General features: G+C 41.1%; 1 protein-coding gene across 3 annotated transcripts in view; it reads left to right on the plus strand.

The window, feature by feature from the left end:
* The first annotated feature begins 1,101 nt into the window (after positions 1 to 1,101).
* The window catches only part of TRPC7 (transient receptor potential cation channel subfamily C member 7), an 81,280-nt gene continuing 62,660 nt past the window's right edge, over positions 1,102 to 19,721 (plus strand). For all 3 annotated transcript variants that reach the window (XM_029998432.1, XM_029998433.1, XM_029998435.1), the window contains exons 1-2: positions 1,102 to 1,575; positions 9,381 to 10,158. In XM_029998432.1, coding sequence (XP_029854292.1) covers positions 1,574 to 1,575; positions 9,381 to 10,158 — 780 coding nt within the window. In that variant the 5' untranslated portion in view covers positions 1,102 to 1,573. The remainder of the gene's footprint in view (positions 1,576 to 9,380; positions 10,159 to 19,721) is intronic.

Below are 19,721 nucleotides of genomic sequence, written 5' to 3' on the forward strand. Positions count from 1 at the left end.
ATAAAAGCTCTTAGTAGGAAAAGGCTCACCCTCCTCACAATCATGAGTACAGCTCAGGCTAGTGAAGGTAACTTAGCTGCCTGGGGATGTGGGATGAAAGCCCTGCACCAGCTGTCTTTAAGGGTTTCTGAAAGGCACAGTCTGGGATGCTCTTATAGTTCTGCTACAGAAGCCACACCAAGCTCTCAGTGGTCCCTGCTGAAATGGTCAGTGCCTGCGCCCATCATTTCCCTCAGGTGTTCCCATCAAATAACGTCTTCAGCCGAGTTGATTACACAGATTCGAGACTGAAAGTTGGTGAAAAATCTCCTCTTAATCAGTGCCCTCGCTTCACCCAGTGCAGTGAGGGGGTGGGATAAGGAGAATCTGGGGGCAAATCAACAGCCTGCCATCCTCTCGCGTGTGCTGCTCAGAGAGCCCTGCACTGCCTCCCACCGTCACCTCTCCAAGCAGAGAGTTTCCTCCAGGCTTAAACTCCCGGAGATACGCCAGGTGAGGCGGGCTGGCGTTATCTGGTAATTGCAATGGGGTGCGTGATGATGTGGGGATCCCCGCGTCCGGGTAAGGAGGAGCGGGTGGGCAGGGGAGTTGCACGGATGGGGAAGGACAGGGAAGGTCATGGGCTTGGAGAGCCCTGTGTGGCTGGAGCTATGTGGGAGGCGGTGGGAGCATCCTGGGGGGGGGGTCCTGGGAAGAACATCAGCTCTTACCGCTCGGGATAGACCACAGAAGGGTGCACCGGCGCTCCCGGGTGCAGTTTGAAGTTGTTCGGGCGGCTCTCCTCTGCCAAGCAAGAGAGGAGATTGATTGCATTGACCGATTATTTTGCGTACTGGTTTAATTCCCCCCCTCTTTCACTCCCGCCACTCACACATATACACCCCTCCTCGGCCACCCCCCGTGAGACAAGCTCTCTTAGGGAAGGCAGAAACCGATCTCAGCCTGGGCACGGCGGACGGGGAGAAGCGGCACTAACCACTCCCAGCGGAGGGGCGGCACAGCCGGATGAGGCAGGCGTGCGGCGTGTGAGGGGGAGAGACCCCGACGGAGCCCCCCGCCCCGCTGGGCAGCCTGCAGGCAGCCCTGCCCTCTCCAGGAAGGCTCTCTCGCCACGCCTGCTCTGGGGCAGCCCTTGGGAGGGCGCAGGGGCACTCGCCCAGCTCCGGTGGAGAAGGGGGCGAGCCGAAAAAAAACCCACCCTCGAATCCACACCTAGAGGAAGACAACGGCGTGGGAAGAGGGGGAGGGAAGACGGGCAGGACAACGCGACCCACATGCCGACCGGGCAGCAGGCTTTTCCTCCGAGAAGCGAATCCCCGGCGCTGCCGGGCGGCTCTGCCCCAGCTGCGCCGAGGGGATAAGGATGAGGCGCCGCCTCGACCGCGCCGGCGGCGGCTGCAGCACCGCGGACAGCGCCCGCCCCGTCCGGCCGCGCTGAGCGGGCGTTTCAGCACCAGGGACAGCGACACTTCAGCACCGCGGACAGCGGCAGCGCCATGGCGGGCCGCGCCCGCGCAGCGCCGCGCAGCGCCCCGCGCCTCTAGAGTGAAGCGGACCCGGCCCCGACGCGCACATGTAAGCTGCTGCCCCTGCGGGGAGCGGCGGGCAGCCGCGGGGGCTCTGCCTCTCTTCCAGAGCCGGCTGTCCTTTCAGCTCCTCTGAGAAGTGCCCTGGCTCTAACGCCAGTGCCTTGTTACGCAGCGGGAAGTTTTGTTGGGGTTAGAGGTGTCTCGGTGCGACTCGGCCTCCGACAAGCCCGAGTATGGGGCTGGCGTGAGTGAGGTGGGTGGCTGCGTGTGAAACTGGTTTGGCTTTCGACCCTTAGAATTTGTGCAAACGTGCTTGGCCTCAGCGTACCTCCAAGGGCTTGTTGCTTGTTACTGGCCACATGGTTTGGAGCCACGCTGTTGTCTTCTCTTGTAGCTGGGTGAATTTTTTAAGGGCTTGTTTTTCCTGGAAACAGTGTGGCTAAGGCGAAATGAGGAAAAATGAAAGGTGTAAATACGGGACACTGTATCATGCCTGTTGCAGCTTACTGGGTCTAACGGTTGTCAGGAGTCCTTCTCTCCACGTTTTTTCTTGTCTTGAAATAACTATGAAGTAAGCAATGAAAAGGGTGCAGCAATAGGGAAAAAAACGAAATAGAGCCAGAACGGAGATTACCAGTTCTTTTCAGAGCTTTTTCTTTCCAATAGAACTGTTTGTTGAAAATCAGCTTTACACTGCCCCCTGCTTGCACAATTAGAAATATCTTTTGTCGCTCTCATCGGTAGTAAAAATTTATGAATGAACAGGTATTCTTCTGTTGTGTTCTTGGTATGATTTGAGCCTGAGTTTTGAAGTGCTTCAAGAGTGAGGGTGAATTATTCCTAGTTCCCAAAGCCAGATTATAAAAAAAAAAAGTAGGATTCATTCTTGTCATGGCAGTTTATTTGGTGGCCAAACATGTTAATGAATGGATAATGGAAAAGAATGTAAAAATAGTCTTGATTTTGGTATAGCTATCTTACATGTGTTCTATGATACCTTTGTAATAATCAGTTATCTTCACAACCATATATTAAGGGGAAGCAAGGAAGGAAGGAAAGAAAAGACCCCCAGTACGTATATTGTAACACAAGAAGAAATTGAATACAAGAACCAAGGTGATTATTTTACAGTCTCTCCTGCAGTAAAAGTCTTGTATTGGTGTATGACATTGCTTTGGAATGGGAAAGAAAATGCTGATGCTTAGTTTATAAGAAGGGGGAGGGTGAGACAACTGAGCAGCAGTGGATGGGTTTTTCGGAAAGATAGCTGGTAGAAAGCCAAATTCCATTTCCTTTTTTCAAACCACAAGGCAGAGCTGCCTTCTTTCTAATAGAGATCAGGGAGAACATGAAAATTTAGATGCTGGTAAGGATTTGGTGGTCTGTCCTCAATGTTTCTCGGTTATTGGCCTCCGACCTCATGCTTCATGACAAGATGATGGGAGTGTTAGTATGTATTATTCATCAACATCCTTTAATGACATGAGAGGCCTGGGTTGTCTTCCTGAATGTATCTTGTGCTGCCATTTCTTAAAAGGATTTGAAAAGGTGTGGTTTTGCTGACTGCACCTGTAATTCCACAAGGACAGAGGCCTCTTTTCAAAGTTTGACCTTGAATTATCATTTTCTTTTATGAGCAGTGGGAATGGTGGGGAGGGGATATTACTTCCTGCAACTGCTTTGTAGGACTACTCTGCAAGTGAACAAATATCTGAATAGAGCTAAAAAATTCTGTTAATTGTCCCTAGATATGTATGCAACTTTTCACGTAGGAGAATGCAACTTTTCATGTAGGAGAATGACCATGTTGCTAATAGTGTTGAATTAGTGCTTTGGACATCCCAAGATTAAATAAAATGACATGTAAGCATTTCAAAGCATAGAAAACTTTGGAATAAGCTGCTGTTAATCAAAAGCAACCACCCCAAACGATACTGAGTCTGTATACATAGTAAGTCAGCAATATGTGAAAAAAGATACTTAAAACTTTTATCTTAAAGGATAACATCTTGACTTAAGATAAGATTTAGAAGGCTGTTTAAGATATTGGAGAAAAAGAGGGTATCACAGAGCTCTGGTAGTATATGCCTGTGCAGCATTTGGAATGCCAGAGTAGCCTATTGCATATAGGATAATAAATGTGTGCAGCTGTGTTCAGTCTGTGCTTCTGACTTGAAGTCTGGAGTCTGCTTCAAAATATGTTACAATTTTTTTAACTGAAAGATGCAACACCTTACTGTTTCTGTTGTGAATAATTTGACTTACTCTTTTAAATGGATTCATTTCTATATCAATTTGTGTCTGCTTGTATAACTTAATTTCCTTAATTTTTGTTCATGTTTATAGCATGTCTCGGATGATCAGGTTTTCTGTGTGGAAGTGAGGGTTAATAGGGGAAAATGGTCCATTTGATGTATAAGAGCTGTGTCAATTCCAAAGCGGCCTCAGGGAGTCTGCAGCCTTTATGTGCCCTGATTCTTTTTAGAAATATTGATGTAAGTAGAAAGAAAAATAATAAGTAAAGCATCAATCTGACAGTTTCTGAAGCTCTGCAGGAACCGAGGGTAATGCTTTCAAAATGGCTTTCAGAAACTTGCCTTTTCAACAAGACAGAGTCAATGTGTCATCAATGCCTACACTGATGGTGCCTTACCCAACATGGGGCATAGTAATGGTTACATACCCTAAGTTTCTTCTGTAGTTTCTGGACAAAGGGGGCCATTGAAAGGGCACAGGGAGACTCCTGCCAACCTCTCTCCACTGAGTGAAAGCAAACCTAAAGTGTAGTCAGAGACCATAAGTTCCTAAAACTGTCTTTGTAAATACCCTGCTCAATTTTTAGGCTTTAAGACAAGTAAAGGTTGACATCACGTGAGAATTCCAGAATTGCCGCAGTACCTAATACCCATTGATTTCAATACCTATTCAGACTTCAGATGTTTTAAAAACTGAAGCAGATACTATTCAGCCTGTCCTACGTGCTTTTAAGGTTCTGGTTCAAAGCAATGTGTAAAAGCTCCAATTTCAATTTACGCCTTTGAACATTTCCTCCAAGCCTTAGCTCTGCCTGTCCATAGGTTCTTGTGTGGGACCAGAGAGGCAGCAGAAGGTCCTGTGTGGCATAGTCTGGAGCACTGTGGAAAGGAGGATCAAGGAGAAAGGACATTTGCTGGGGTAACCTCAATCTGAAGCTGCCCAGCTTCCTTCCTATGTCTACCTTTCCTACACCTCTGGCACTCAGACCAGTTAAGGGAGTGTGGTTGTGTCATGGTTTAACCCCAGCCAACAACTAAGCACCATGCAGCAGCTCACTCACTTACTCCCCACCCAGTAGAATGGGGGGGAGAATTGGGAAAAAAAAGGTAGAACTCATGGGTTGAGATAAGAACAGTTTAATAGAACAGAAAGGAAGAAAATAATAATGATAATAATGATAATGATGATGATGATAATAATAATAATAATAATAATAATAATAATAATAATAATAATAATAAAAGGATTGGAATATACAAAACAAGTGATGCACAATGCAATTGCTCACCACTCACTGACCGATGCCCGGTTAGTTCCTGAGCAGCAATCCTCCCTGGGCCAACTCGCCCCAGTTTATATACTGGGCATGACGTCACATGGTATGGAATACTCCTTTGGCCAGTTTGGGTCAGCTGTCCTGGCTGTGTCCTCTCCCAACTACTTGTGCCCCTCCAGCCTTCTTGCTGGCTGGGCATCAGAAGCTGAAAAATCCTTGACTTGTTATTAACACTGCTGAGCAACAACTGAAACCATCAGCGTGTTATCAACATTCTTCTCATACTGAACCCAAAACATAACACTACACCAGCTACTAGAAAGAAAATTAACTCTCCCAGCCGAAACCAGGACAGGTTGCAAAAAAGGAGGGTTTCAGCTTCAACAATGTTTTCAGTGACACCACATGAAGAACAAATCTCATGTTACGCCATGTTCCCTTTTCAGATGTTGAGTGTCTCAGTGCCTAGTACCATCAGTGCAAGTTGCAAGGACTTACTCTTAGCCACTTTAATTAGAAACTGAGATGCTCCCAGAGGAAGATTTGTTAAAAGCCTAACCACCTTTCAGAAATTGCTATTCTTCTCAACTCGCCACAGGAGTCCAAACATCTTATGGCTCCCTCAGCTGCATAAAGCTGGATGCGCTTTGCTGCAAGCACTACTTAGGCCCTGAAATTTTTGTTTTTCTTTTCCCAGACCATTTTCTCTCCAACAACACTGCATACATTGGCATTCTTTCCTAGAAAAACACAATATTTAATTGCAGTGCCTGATGAGTTTGATCACTAGCTGTCTCAATAAAACATGCAAATACAGAGTCATTTCAATGCAAAGCACCTTTAAACAAAAATGGTAAGATAAATGCAATCAAGTTACAATTACTTCTTTTTAAGAGGGCACATTACACACACTCAGTAAATATGATTAGTTCTAAACCTGCCGGCACGTAACTGAAAAGCAGAACAGAAAAATTTGCCGAGTACAGTCATGACATTACAGTAGGGTTCAGTTTCCAAGATCTTCAGCTACTGCATATATTACTCTTTGCATTACCACTTCTCTATCACGATTCCGTGCTTAGGTCAAACATAATTATAACTTTCTTCTCAGAACAGGAGTTGATAGCTGAGCATTTCTCATGAAATTATTCAAAGTTAAAAGTATAATTTTTTATTCATCTCTTGTTCTCTATAAAGATGATAAAGTGGGATAGCTGAGATATTGATCTTCTCTGCTCATGAGCAAGACTGGGGGTCATAATTCATCTGAGGTGAAGCCCTCTGAATTATGGTGCTCTTGCCCTTACCTGCAGGCAGCAGAGATCAACTCTGTGCTGTAGGGACATCCCTACAGCACATTTATTGCAAGATAAATGTTGTATAGTAATTATCTTTTGGAGGGCAGGTATGCTTTTCTGTTTCCTCTTTTTCTGATGCAATTTCTGTTGTTGGAAACAATGTATGAAACCAGTGCTCTCTCTGAATTGAAGAAAGTGAAATGAAGGTCTTTTTTTTTGGCATGTTATTACATATACAACAAACTGGTGCAAATTACCTCCAGGCCAAACTCTAACCTCTTTTCTCAGACAAAAATCTTAGAACTGAGCCAATGGTAATATTTTAGGTAGTTTTATGGTTACTTTGGGTGTGATTGTAAGGTTATCTATCCCACCTATCTGGTTCCTCCTTTAGAGGTAATAACATACTAGGAGAGTAAAGTTTTTCTAAGAAAAAAAGAACAGCGTATCAAGAATTATACTTGGACATCAGGCAAAATATCTAATAGATTCCTCACTGCTGGAAATGATCCATATTTCTGAGTTGCTTCCAGTACTGACCATTAAATATAATAACAAATATAAGGTTGCCAAATATCTTAGCATACATGGTTTTTGAACATCAGAAAAGCCCAGTGGAATTCCTCCTGCTTGAAGCAGCTCTTGCAATTAACTGTCCTAAAATATTTAGGCGTGTGCAGCCCTGCCACACTCATTGGTCATCACTGAGCAGCTACAGGAGCTGGATTCGTTTCCACTTGATCCCAGCAACATTTGCTTAAGCCATCACCAGCTCATCCTTTTGAGTTGCTTAATGTTTTAAGAGGTTTAATTTCACATCCAGGAAATCCCAAGACTGCAAATGTGTGAAGTGCTTTCTGGTACTCTAAGTCCCCATTTAACAAAGTCACAGTTCAGAAGTGTTTATTTGTATGTATAGTCCTTACTTGAACTCAGTAAGACTTCAGTGCAGATTTAAAACTTAAATGATGTCCTGAATAGCTAAAGGATATGAGCTCCAGTTTAGATAAGCACTTCTGCATATGGTTAAATACTTCATTTTAAGCACGTTAGTTCTCTTGGCCTCACTGGGACTGCTTCTGACATGAAAGCTAATTGCTGGGGACACTGTGTGTGTGTGTGTATGTGTGTGCGTGCGCGCACATGCATATGTGTTTGCAAAATTTGGACTTCACTGAAATCAATGGAACTTGTACTGTTGACTTCAAAGGGGCCCCACATTTACCCAAGGCATTTTGCTGCTTTAGAGACCTGTCTCCCTGTCAGTGTTAGATGTGTTAATGGTATATTTTTTTAGCTGTTATTGTTTTCTCTTATAAAATACTTCATGCAATCTTGGGAATTAAATTACTTTACTTAACCGTATCTCCTTGATTATTCCTATGTCCCTCATCTCTGTGTACTTCTTCAACTTTCAACCACACTGGAAGGGATTGGTTTTAAGATTCATATAGCACTTTATCTCTCAGTGGAGCATAGGATGATATGTTCAGTTTCTTCCAGCTTTTATTAAGTTGTTATACAGATGCATCAAAGCTTATGGGGACAGGTTCTTAATTATGAACCTCTCTTTCAAACGTGTATGGTCACAAAATTGCTTTCTTAGGATTTGTTCAGATTTTAATGTAGCTGCTAAAAATTTGCTTGAAATTCTTCAGTACTAGCTTTCTGTTCTAGATCAGTAAAAGATGATGAATTAAAATGATAGATACGTACGTATAATTTAGTTCCCTAAGAACAGCTACCTTCAGAATTTCTGTGTGCTGGCACTTTAGGTATTTGGGGTTTCTAATACCCTTTGTTTCCTGGGTTTTTGCTTGATGCCATTACTCTTTTCCTAGATATTATTGAAGGCAATATAATCTACTCCACTTTGACTCCTGGCACCTTTCCCTCTCCTCATTCACAACAGCATTTTCAAAGTCCAGTAGTATTTTTTCAGAGCAACAAATGAACTGTTCATTGACTGAAGGTCAAAACTGACTTAGAGAACAGATGGAGCATGGAAGGATGAACCTTTGCCACCCACTGAGCATTAACACCTGCTTATTTGTTACATCTGCCCACTGCAGCTTAGAGGCTCCTGAAAATTTTACCCAAGTGATTTAGGACTTGCTATTTGGACCGAGTGCAAATGCTTTTTGTGAAAGAGGTGTTGGTTTTGCCTTTTTACCCAGGCTGCACATTCTGTGGGCTTAGGATAGCAATTAACTCCACGTGATTAGACTCTAAAAGAGGGACTAAGACTTTGTTGAGATGCTACTGCAATAAAATTAAAACAGAAGAGCAACGTCGAGATGGTACTGAATGCAAAGTGTGACTGTTTTAAAACCACAGATAGATTTAGGATTTCAGTTAATTTCATACAACGGCATGTTTACTCCCCCTTGAGGCTGGTTGCACATTGCATAGTTTTCTTTGGGGGTTCCAGAGAAGGCAGAATAAGAACAGTTTGTCTCCATCCCACCAACTCCAAGTGAAGATATTTCAGCCACATAATCAGTGGGGAAACTAATGACCCTTTCTGATCTGCCCTCTGTTCGTGGTCAGAAACCTGCATTCTTGTCTTTCTGCAGTAGCTCTCTGAAAGATGCTTACTGGGGAGTGATGTGACTTTATTTAGGGCTTGTGGCCTCAAGTATAAAACTCAAGAAGAGTAATTCAGAGAAATATTATGTTGTGGATATAATTCCTAAATACTGTGTAATTAAGTTCTAAACAATAAAAATGGAAAACAATGTGTTCATACTTTTTTTTTTGGCTATTTCTCAAGTTAAGAATGTGCTGCGTATCCTTGTTGAAATCCAGAAGGGTGTACAAGTCAGAATAGAACTTGTCTGTTGTTCAGGAAACTAATTTTCTTTATTCCACATGTATCCTAAATGATTTCAAACAGCTGGCCCAGATTATAGAAACCTAGTAAGATCTGATCATAATGAGACATTTCTAACCTTATTTCAGGTTATGTGAGTTTATGACTCTCCAAGAATATAACCAACCTTCCTTTCCCATTTTCTACAGGTTGAGAAACAGCAATTATAAAAACATGCATCGAAGGCACACAACCCTTCGGGAGAAGGGCCGGAGGCAGGCCATCCGGGGCCCAGCCTACATGTTCAATGAGAAAGGCACCAGCCTGACTGCGGAAGAGGAACGCTTTCTCGATTCTGCAGAATATGGCAACATTCCTGTTGTGCGAAAAATGCTGGAGGAATCCAAAACCTTGAACTTTAATTGCGTCGATTATATGGGACAAAACGCCCTTCAGTTAGCTGTAGGGAATGAGCATCTGGAAGTGACGGAGCTCCTCCTCAAAAAGGAGAATCTCGCTCGAGTTGGAGATGCACTTTTGTTAGCCATTAGTAAAGGATACGTGCGCATTGTGGAAGCAATATTGAACCATCCAGCCTTTGCACAAGGACAGCGTCTCACGCTCAGCCCCCTCGAGCAGGAACTGAGAGATGATGATTTTTATGCTTATGATGAAGATGGAACTCGGTTCTCCCATGACATTACCCCTATTATACTTGCTGCCCACTGCCAGGAGTACGAAATTGTTCACATCTTACTTCTAAAAGGCGCGCGGATCGAAAGGCCACATGACTATTTTTGCAAGTGCAATGAATGTATTGAGAAGCAGAGGAAAGATTCCTTTAGTCACTCTCGATCGAGAATGAATGCCTACAAAGGATTAGCCAGTGCTGCTTATTTGTCTCTTTCCAGTGAAGACCCTGTCCTTACTGCTTTAGAGCTAAGCAATGAATTGGCCAGACTAGCCAACATTGAAACTGAATTTAAGGTAATTTGCCACTGTGCCTTTTTCCTTGGGCTGAATGTGTTCAGAATACTGTATGTTTTACATGTTTGATCAAGTCTTGGTTTGCCATTTGAGGGGGGCGGGGTGGAGGAAACAGAAGCTGCAGAAACTGCCAGATGTGTTAACTACACATAGATTGAGATCACTGTGCATTCTCCAGTTAATAAATATTTGGAACTGAATATTGCATTTTATAGCAGAGACATCCTTACTTGGAGATTTTATGTTCCACACTGCGATTGCTTAGAATCTCTAGATTGCAGCAGGAATAAAAATTAGATTATTACAAAAATGGAGACTCATTTTTTGTAAGAAAGGTAAGTCTTTTTAATTGAGCAATCTATTTTAGAGGCAGGGCTCTAAAGGTTGGTTTAATGGCTTAAGAATCCAGTACATCTAGTTCTGTTACAATGATAAAAGGTATATATCAAGCATTTTTGGTTCTCTGTAAAATAATTTAAATTGCATTGCATCTTAATGGTTTGGTACTGCATCTGTATATGATGAATTCCATGAAAAAGAAAGAGAGAAATGATCAAGAGATTGTTATGAGGTTTATCATCATGCCAAACATAACAGTGGAACTTGCAGAACTCTCTTAAAAGTTATTCAAGATTTCCATTATCATAATGAGTTTGTAAATGTCCAATGTCATTTGCATTATTTCTCTAAGTCATTTACGTGACATAAATAGCATTGTCTCCCTTTCTAAAATAAATTAGTCATGAAAAAACTCATTCTCAGTGGCTCAGTCATCAACATAAGACTGTTTTCTGACTTATGACTATTGTGCAGCTACAATCACGATCAGTGACACTGGGATAATAAAATCTATGTTGTGAGTAAACTGGGGTAGGATGCCTGCCAGGAATCCATTATTTTTAATTTAGAAAACTATTGAAGTGTTAAAGCATCCATTTCAGGATCTGTGGCTGTATGCTCTCCAATTTAAAAGTGAGAAGAAAGCATGTTTTCAGGCTGTTGCCTTTGAAACTCTTTAGTAAGCCTCTGACGGGAAAAAATGCCCAAACCACTGAGCTCTTTTGGCAATAAAATTTGGGCAAAATCTTGCAAACTCTTTTTACCCATGTGAATCAGAATTGCAAGGACACAATAATTTAAAAGGGAGTTTTTACTTGCACGGCATTCAGTGTTAGTGAAGCAACCTCATCGGGTTCAGTGAATCTGGCCTCTTGGGTGAGGGTTACTCCAGTGTGAAAGCACTGTGGGCTCACACCCACTGTTAACAACATTAATATCTCATTTATGTTCCAGCTTCTCTTCAGTAGAAAAATATATATTGTGTGGAGCATAAGCAGCCTCAGTATTGCACGCCTGTCAGTTCTGATAAGTGTCTTGCTGCAGAAAAGTAAATCTATTTCTACCAGAATCCCTCCTTTTGTTCATAGAGCTGCCAACGTGGTCTAGACTGGCACTGGCAGGTACATGAATCCTCCAGGAGCAAACAAGCACTCAAATGTTAAATAGTCTCATGGTGGTGATATCTCCCCAGCATTGGCAACTGGATGCAAATAAATCAATACCAGCAAAACCATTAGAAACCCTTTGCCAAATTACTGTATCTCCAGGAAAGCTTTCCAATTTCAGTGCCTTATTGGAAGGGTCTCTGCAACACACAGGTATGTGTGTTAGCAAAGTAGCTCAGAAGTACCCATACCACTAGTTTACTTCAAAGTTGTCACATTCCTTTAATATATTAATGTTTCCAGAAATAAGAAAAGTCTGGAAATTTTAATGTATTCTCACTGTAGAAAAAAATCAGATGTAAGTATTTACGCAAAAATATTTATTCTTATTAACATAATCAGTGTGATGTGGAATAGGGTATTAATAAAACAGTAGGGTTTTTTTCACAGAACATGACATTTTGAGAATTCATTTCTAGAAAAGAATGCAATTGCTGAAAATGTATTTAAGATGACCACAAATTATGAAAATCTATGAAATCAGACAAGTTCATGAGGACTTTTTTTGTGCCTAAAATATACTGTCCTAGAATTTTTAGTTTTTATTGCTAAAGTTCTGTAATTGCAATTGGTGCTTAGCAGATTTATAAAATTATCACTTGGAATTATTTCAGAATAGTTATTTATATGCAATCTTAGCAATACAGTTTTCAGGAGATACAAAAGGTCCTTGAAATGGAAGGACACGAGTAAGATTTTAATAATGTAGGTGGACAAATAGTAATTAAGTAAACCTCTGAAGAAACTCCTAGCATGAGCTAATTAAAATATAAATGCAGTGCCTCTCACCTGCTGCTTGCTGCCCTAAACCTTTTACGCAACAGCACCATTCAGTACATTGGACTGAGGAGCCAGTATGTGCACTATGTTTCTAGAGAACATGAAATTTTTTAGCTGAGTTGCCTTGTTGTACAGATATGAAAGGTGAAACAAAACAGCCACATGAACCAGTTCAAAGGAGAAAAGTTGCATTAGCTGTGGCTGGCCACAGTTTGAGAGAGACTCCAATGAAGATTACTAGGTGAAAATCATTTTATCCACACTTTTTTATAGTGGTGAAAGCTGAATAGATTGTTCTCACCCTAAATTGCTAAGATTCAGTCATAGACTGCAGTTCTTATGAAATGTCTTTGCATAAGCATCGCACATCACTATGGGACTACTATGGGAGTGGTTGTTACGGTGAAAATGAGAGTCTGGACATATGCTAGATCACACTGCTGGCTTTTAGCAGCATTTCTGTTGACTGATCAATAGGTCTTTAACAGCAAGAGTAGATGTTCTGGCTATCAGTGTGGAGTGGATATACTGCCCTATTGAACTCCTTTCCTGATGTGTTGATTTTGGCTCAAAAACAAGGTCAAGACAGTCAGCTACTATGTGGCTTCCCACACGCTGAAAAGAATAATAACAGTGGAGACTTGGAGCTGGAAGAAAGAGGGAAGTTGTCAGAGTCGATCAATGCCGATGGTTTTACTGGAGCAGATATTCTATTGGGGTAAATCAGTGCTTTTTTCACTGAAGCATAGATAAGGCCACAGAAGTTAAGGACTTGTCCCAGTATTTAGAACAAATGTTTGGATCAATGTTGCTGTGCCATTATTTCAAGCAAATGTCAGCTTTTGCAATGCTTATTGAAGAGGAAGGGAAAAAAAGGTGGAATAATGTTGCATTCATATAGAAGTAATTTCATTTTTTCCCTTAAATTCTCTAGTGCCAAAATCTTGCAAAAAAGTTTTCTTATTAATGGGAGAAAACAAATTGCTTTGAAAGATATAGTCCATGAGTCTAGAAATAAATAATCCCCATTCCCCAAAATAAGATGAAAAATATTCAACTGGTCAGTTCTACTGAAAATACTAGCAATGTGCTTGCATTAAATGTCCTGGCAATTAGCCTAGAAATGGGGTGGGTAGGAAACCCCTCAGAGGTGGATTCTTGAAATTTCAGAATAGAAAGAAGTAAATGTCAGAGTCACTGTGTGTGTTTGCAGTCTCTGTGCAATGATACCCTTCCATAGTGGAGGCAGCCCAAGTTGAAAAAACAACCTTAATTCAGTCCTTTGCCATTTTTGTATATCCTGTTTGAAAGCATAAAATTAAGAACCAGTTCATGACTTTCTCATTCTTTCCAGTTTTCATTTTGTGTTTAAAAAAAATAAATCAACATCCACAGGAGCAAGGGTAATACAGATTTGGGGCCTCATTTATTCCACTGGATTAGGCCCTTGGTCTGTATTGCCTTTGGAAAAAGAGAGAAAGAGAGGGGAGCCTTCCTCCCGGCGTGGACTAGAGGGTTCCTAGCGACCATGCTTCTGCAGACTGGAAGCACAATTGGGTGGGAAACCGAGGGGTTTATTTCAATTAAAAATCAAAAGTAGAATTAAAACAGAAATATAGAACAAAGTTAATGTGCTTCGTGGTTTTCCATAAAGTGTGGAAAACAGCCATTAGGCCAGTGATTAAAATATGAAGCTCTTTCAAGGGAGAAAACATATAATGTCAGCCTAGCAGAGCTAGGACCCCTCTAGTCCACCCAAGGAGGAAGGCTCCCCTCTCTTTCTCTCTCTTTTACTCAAATTGAAAAAAATCTGCGTACACTCCCATTTCTTTCAAAGTTGGCAGACCCTGGGCCTGAGTCATAAAGCAAATAATTATCTCTCATCTACCAGTGTATTCTGTTTGTTTTGCTCATGTTAGTAGGCTTGATGTCACTTCCAGTATGAATAACATAGCCAGTTTCCATATGAACAAGTCATCACCCATGAGCCAGGCTAATGAGAAGTGCTGTCCTCTTTGGTCCAGAGAAATCGATCTTCCCCGTGTCACCTTGGCGTGAAACCATATGCAGATGTCTTCACAGTTGCCAGCTGTCCACAGCCAGGTGACTCGGTTCTAAGACTGGAATATTAAAAGCCAAGTCAACAGAATCATTTTTATACGTCCATCAAACTCCTTAGGAGATTACATTTCTAGCGAAGAGTCTGCAGGAAATGCCCTTGCAACTGTCTTTAACAACAGTATGTTACTATCCGCATCCTGGAAGCAGTGAGTGAAGCACAGAATAATAGCGCTCTTTACTGTTTTTTAAAGCTGTGACTGCGCACTCCTTTTGCTGGTGAGATCCCACTCTACACCCAGGTCTGTTTTACAGCCTTGCACACTCTCAAATTAGACTGCGTGCTTGTGTACATCAGGAAACATCCTTGTAATGAAGACAATCAGCCAATTCATGCCATTTACCAATCCAGACAAATTAAATTACAGAATCACAAAAGAGGCTATGAAAAGATCTCACCAACCATAAGTGGTAAATAAGATCTCAGCTCCTGCTGATCAAAATGTTACCGAAGGCGTGATCAAAACCACCACCTGGAACACATATGGTGCATGGTCTTTGTTTACCAATCCTACCAACGTTGTCAGTTCATTTACTACAGAGTAACATGGTTTGTTTCTAAGTTATATGCTTCTCGCTGTCCCTTTTCTTTTAACTGTTGTCCTTTCTCAAAAAAATGTTGGGATCCAAAAGCAGACCCTTAGCTGTGAGCCTGCTCTAGCGTGCAGGTGAGCATCATGTCCAGGCTCAGCGGGCTGATGGACTGCAACTGGCTGCTATTTGTGGGGAGTGATGGCTTGTGTGGCAGCAAGTCAAGTGTGTAGATGCCTACAGAGATGTGCCTGCTAGGAACTGCTTGTTGTTTCACTGGGGCTGCAGTCATGTAAAACAGCTGAGGCTCAAATCCCTAAATTCTCGTGATGCTGAAAGAGTGGCAAAACAACCCTGGAAAGTCAGTGACTTGTATCCATTAGGGATAACGTGGCATTCCTGCAGCACAACTCTTGCTCCAGTTAGTCAGCCCCACCTTTTTTCTCCCTAAATATAAATTGTTAACTTCACAGAATGTGCTTCGCCTCAACTTCTTAAGAGAAGTGACCTTGTAAATTTTCCCAGTATTTCTGGCTTTATCTCTGCAAATGAGAAACTGGGACCAGATCCTGCGCTTTGAGGATGACACAGTATTGCTGTTGCAAAGTAACGAGCAGTGACATATCTAGTTATATCCTGCTGAGAAGCTGCAGCTTTTTAGGTTTCGTGGCTCTGCAGCATTGAAGAAGACCTCCTAACCTCTTCATTTCTCAGGCCATCTGCAAATCAGTCATGGGCATTACTGAGGATAAATACATCAGAGATTGTAAACTGCTTCCTTTCCCCATATTGATTGCTAAACCTGGTGAAATATGACTTAATGAAAGAAGTCTAACTCTTCAAATAAATACAAAATAAATGGGGGGGATATTTTTTAAGTTGTAAGAAAATAAGAGGAGACGGTAATAAATATAGAGAAAATAAGATATAAAAATTATGTGAAGGCCTAAGGAAACTTGGAAAGAACAGCTGACTGCAAAAGTTGAACTTTGCGGTCCTGACTGGGAAACATTTCAGCATGAAAAATACATGCTGCATGGAGTTAAAAAAATCATTATTAGACTAATGCTTTTTGAAATGAGTGATAAAAAACTAGGAAAGGGCAGAAAACATTGGGAAGCAAAATAGTTGGAAGGGGAAATATTTTGTGGGAATGGAGGATAGCAGCGGACTTGGAAAGAGAAAAATTCTTGACAACCATCAGGCTGTAAAACAGTAAGGCTGTACTTAGAAACTCTGCTTCCTACTTAAACAGAACAAACTCTTAGACTTGTTTGCTCTCAGAACTGACTGATTGGAGATAACTGAAACTCATTTCCCATTTAAAAAAAGAGGTTGTTGTGGGAACCTCCTTAATTAGTCTAATGAACACTCTTGTAAATCAATCACTTAATTTTTCCACTCTGACCCATTTTTCCTTGAGTCATCCTGTTATCCCTTTGTAATCTCTTGCCTCAACATACTCTCTGGCAGGCATCTTGCTTCTGATATGTTTGGGAACACCTTTTAAGATTCATATTTATTATTTCAGCAAGATGCTCTTTGAGGCTTTAGTGTTTTTATCTGGCCTTTCTTTAGGTTTTCATTTAATTTTCCAGATTTTCTGTTCTTTTCTACTTTTTCTTCCAGACAGGACTTGTATTTTTTTAAAGAGATGTCTTTTTACTTGTGCATCTTCCTTTTTTTCTGCTGTTTCACTTTGCTGGGTTTTAGGAAGAGAAGACAGAAGGAAGCTTCAGAAATCTGGCCTGGTAGGCAGAATATATTGATTCCTTTTTACTACTGTTTTTATTTTCTCCCACACAAGTATCATCAATCTTACCTCGTTCCTGTTTTGAAAATTAAGTATCACCGTTATAAATACTTTTGAGTATATGAATGGCCACTATTCCCAGGTGATCGGCTCTTGCACCAGCTCCTGTACACAGCTGGACCCAAACTCTTATTTCTCCTCCTGTGAGTTTTCTGACAAGCACTCCAAAAAGCAGCTGCTTGGGAATGAAAACCACCTCTTCCCATTGCATCCCTTTCCTCTCCTACCTCTTCTGACCCTCATTGCTAAATTTCCAATTGAGAGAGCAGGCCACTGGGTCACTCAGCTTTATCCCAAATTAATGCCTGATGACACTGGGCTTTGATGGGGCTGGTCCAGAACATCCCTTTCAGACCTTTTTTGTGTTGCAGTTTATGTTCTAATCAGCTTGTTCTCTGCTTCTCCTGTTGGCTCTATGCTACTTCTGTACCCTCAGCTTCTCGCAGGGAGATCCCTGCTGCCTTTGAACCCATCTTGATACTCAAAGTCAAAAGGGTGACTCACTTTTTGCCTTTTTTTTACCTAAATATGCATGATACTTGTGAAAGAACAAAAATGTATACATTGCTAAATGCATTTACACTGCTAGTGCACAGTCAAAAGAGTTGAGCACTTCTGTAGAAATGATGAAAACTTCTATTTGTAAAGATATGCTAGTAATCTATAATCTTTTTTTTCAAGTTTTTTGGATATGAACTTTTCCAGGCCAGTCTTTAACAAGAACGTTATTTTTTCTTAGAGATGGGGTCAGGGACGTGGTTTGGTGGTTTTTAGCCTTAAAAAAGAACTTTTTGCCCCCCCCACCCCAAGCCAATTTTCTCTACTGCCTTGAAAACATGTGCATTTAGAAGCTACAATTCTTTTTTTCAATTTTCACTTGTGCAAAGCAAATGCATAAGCTGGTACAACCAATTACCCAACTCATAATAAAGGAAAGAATCAAGTCCCAGTAAAGCAGGAAAACAAATTTCCTATTATTAAAATTTTAAGTTATTGTTGGAACAAATTAAGTATTAAAGTAAGAGAGGAAATTAAAAATGGTCACAGAAATAGCCTGGGAGAAGGAGAATATATTGAAGCCTTGTAACGAAATTTGTGTTTGGCTCACTGAGTGGGATTCACTCTGTACATGAGGAACTCATTCTCCGTGCTGTTCTTTTTCAGAGACAAATCCACCAATAATAGATGCTACATCAAGTTTGTCTTGAGAGCTGAATTAATTAATTGCAGATATGTTTTGCATGGATATATAGCAGGGACTGTGGAAAATGGATGTAGAGAACCCTTCTGATCTTAAAAAGCCACCAAATTTGTGACTCTCTTATTGTTCTCTTTAAATATTTATAAATTAAGAAATATCCTCTATATTTTGAGAGCTGTTTTTGTAAGTGCTCTTTCTATGCCTGTTCTGTGATTAAATCATTTTCTGCCTGGCACACTGCCCAAGCAAAATGGTTTTAAAATGTTGCATGAGAAGAAAATCTCCAAAGCTTTTCAGAGTGGTTTAGAACCGATGCCAAAGCTGTGATGCCTGGAGCTGTCTTGAAAAAAAATATATTTGTACCTGCGAATGCGAAGGTATCTTAGCATCTGTCTATGTCTATTCACAGTAAAGCAGAGTAGTAGATGTTGTGATTCATAGTGAAGGGTATAACTCAGCCATCTACAACCCACACCTGCACCTGGAAAAAATAAGACCATTATTCATGAAAGTTGTAACTCTAGTGACAGTACTAGCCACTGAGCAGCCACATAAAATTGGATCCTGGCCACTGTCTACAAGGTCATTTAACCTACTTTGTGGGTGATAGAGTGACAGTGTTGTTAAAATATCCCAGCTAACTTTGGTCAAAAAAGAAAAAGAAAACCTCTTGAAAAGTTGACAAAACACATTCTACAGGAAAATGTTCTCTTCACTTTCCCAGAAGAAAAAGCCCATGTCTCTCCTTTGAAACAGTGGAGGGGAAAAAAGATTCTTTCAACACATCAAGTCAGAGACAATGCATCAGTGTAAGAAAATTTAATATTTTAGTTAATTCCTTTAAGGGTTTTGCTCCTCTCATAAAATTGTCTGGAGGAAACTTTTGGTGTTTGGAGATGGCAAGACAGAAGCAACCCTGGAAATATTTGAATATCCCAGGGAGTACAGCTGGGATACTTTTGTTTCCCCTGAGGCTACTGTAAGTGAGACTTTTGGCAATGCCAGTTTGCACACCATCAGAGCAATGTTTATTACCCTTTACAGATCCTTGGGAAGCGATTTCTAGTCTACTCAGTTAAGGATGAACAGCCTTGCAACTGCAGCACTTACAGCATATTCTTTCCAGTTTGATTGCACATAACAGCCCTAATACGAGAGCAGGATTCCAGTTTAGGTGAGCAACAGACATAATCATAAAAGTATAAAATAACATGGGACAATAATAATAATAATAATAATAATTTATTATATTTTATAGTAATTATTAACAATAATCATTAATAGGAGACAACACATGGGTCCATAAGCAGGGTGTGAAGGGGAGAGCAATGGAAGTGGTTCACATAATGAAGCAGCACAGCAGCTGCTCCACCACTGTCAAGTATTTTGGAAGCATTTTCACGTAGATAAGTTTTAAGCCAAATAATGCGACATTTTAGCCAGGTAGAGAAACAAGTGCAAAATCTGGAACCAGATGGAATTGAGCATATTTCAGTTACTTTAAGGTAATTTTGCTCCTGGGATTTCAGTGTTTCCTTACAAATAAGCAGCCCATCCTCCATCAGGAGTGCATTTCTGTCAAGCTGAAAAATCCCTATTAACGGACACATTTTTA

Source organism: Aquila chrysaetos, chromosome 22 (genome assembly GCF_900496995.4).
Source record: "Aquila chrysaetos chrysaetos chromosome 22, bAquChr1.4, whole genome shotgun sequence".
Lineage (NCBI taxonomy): Eukaryota > Metazoa > Chordata > Aves > Accipitriformes > Accipitridae > Aquila > Aquila chrysaetos.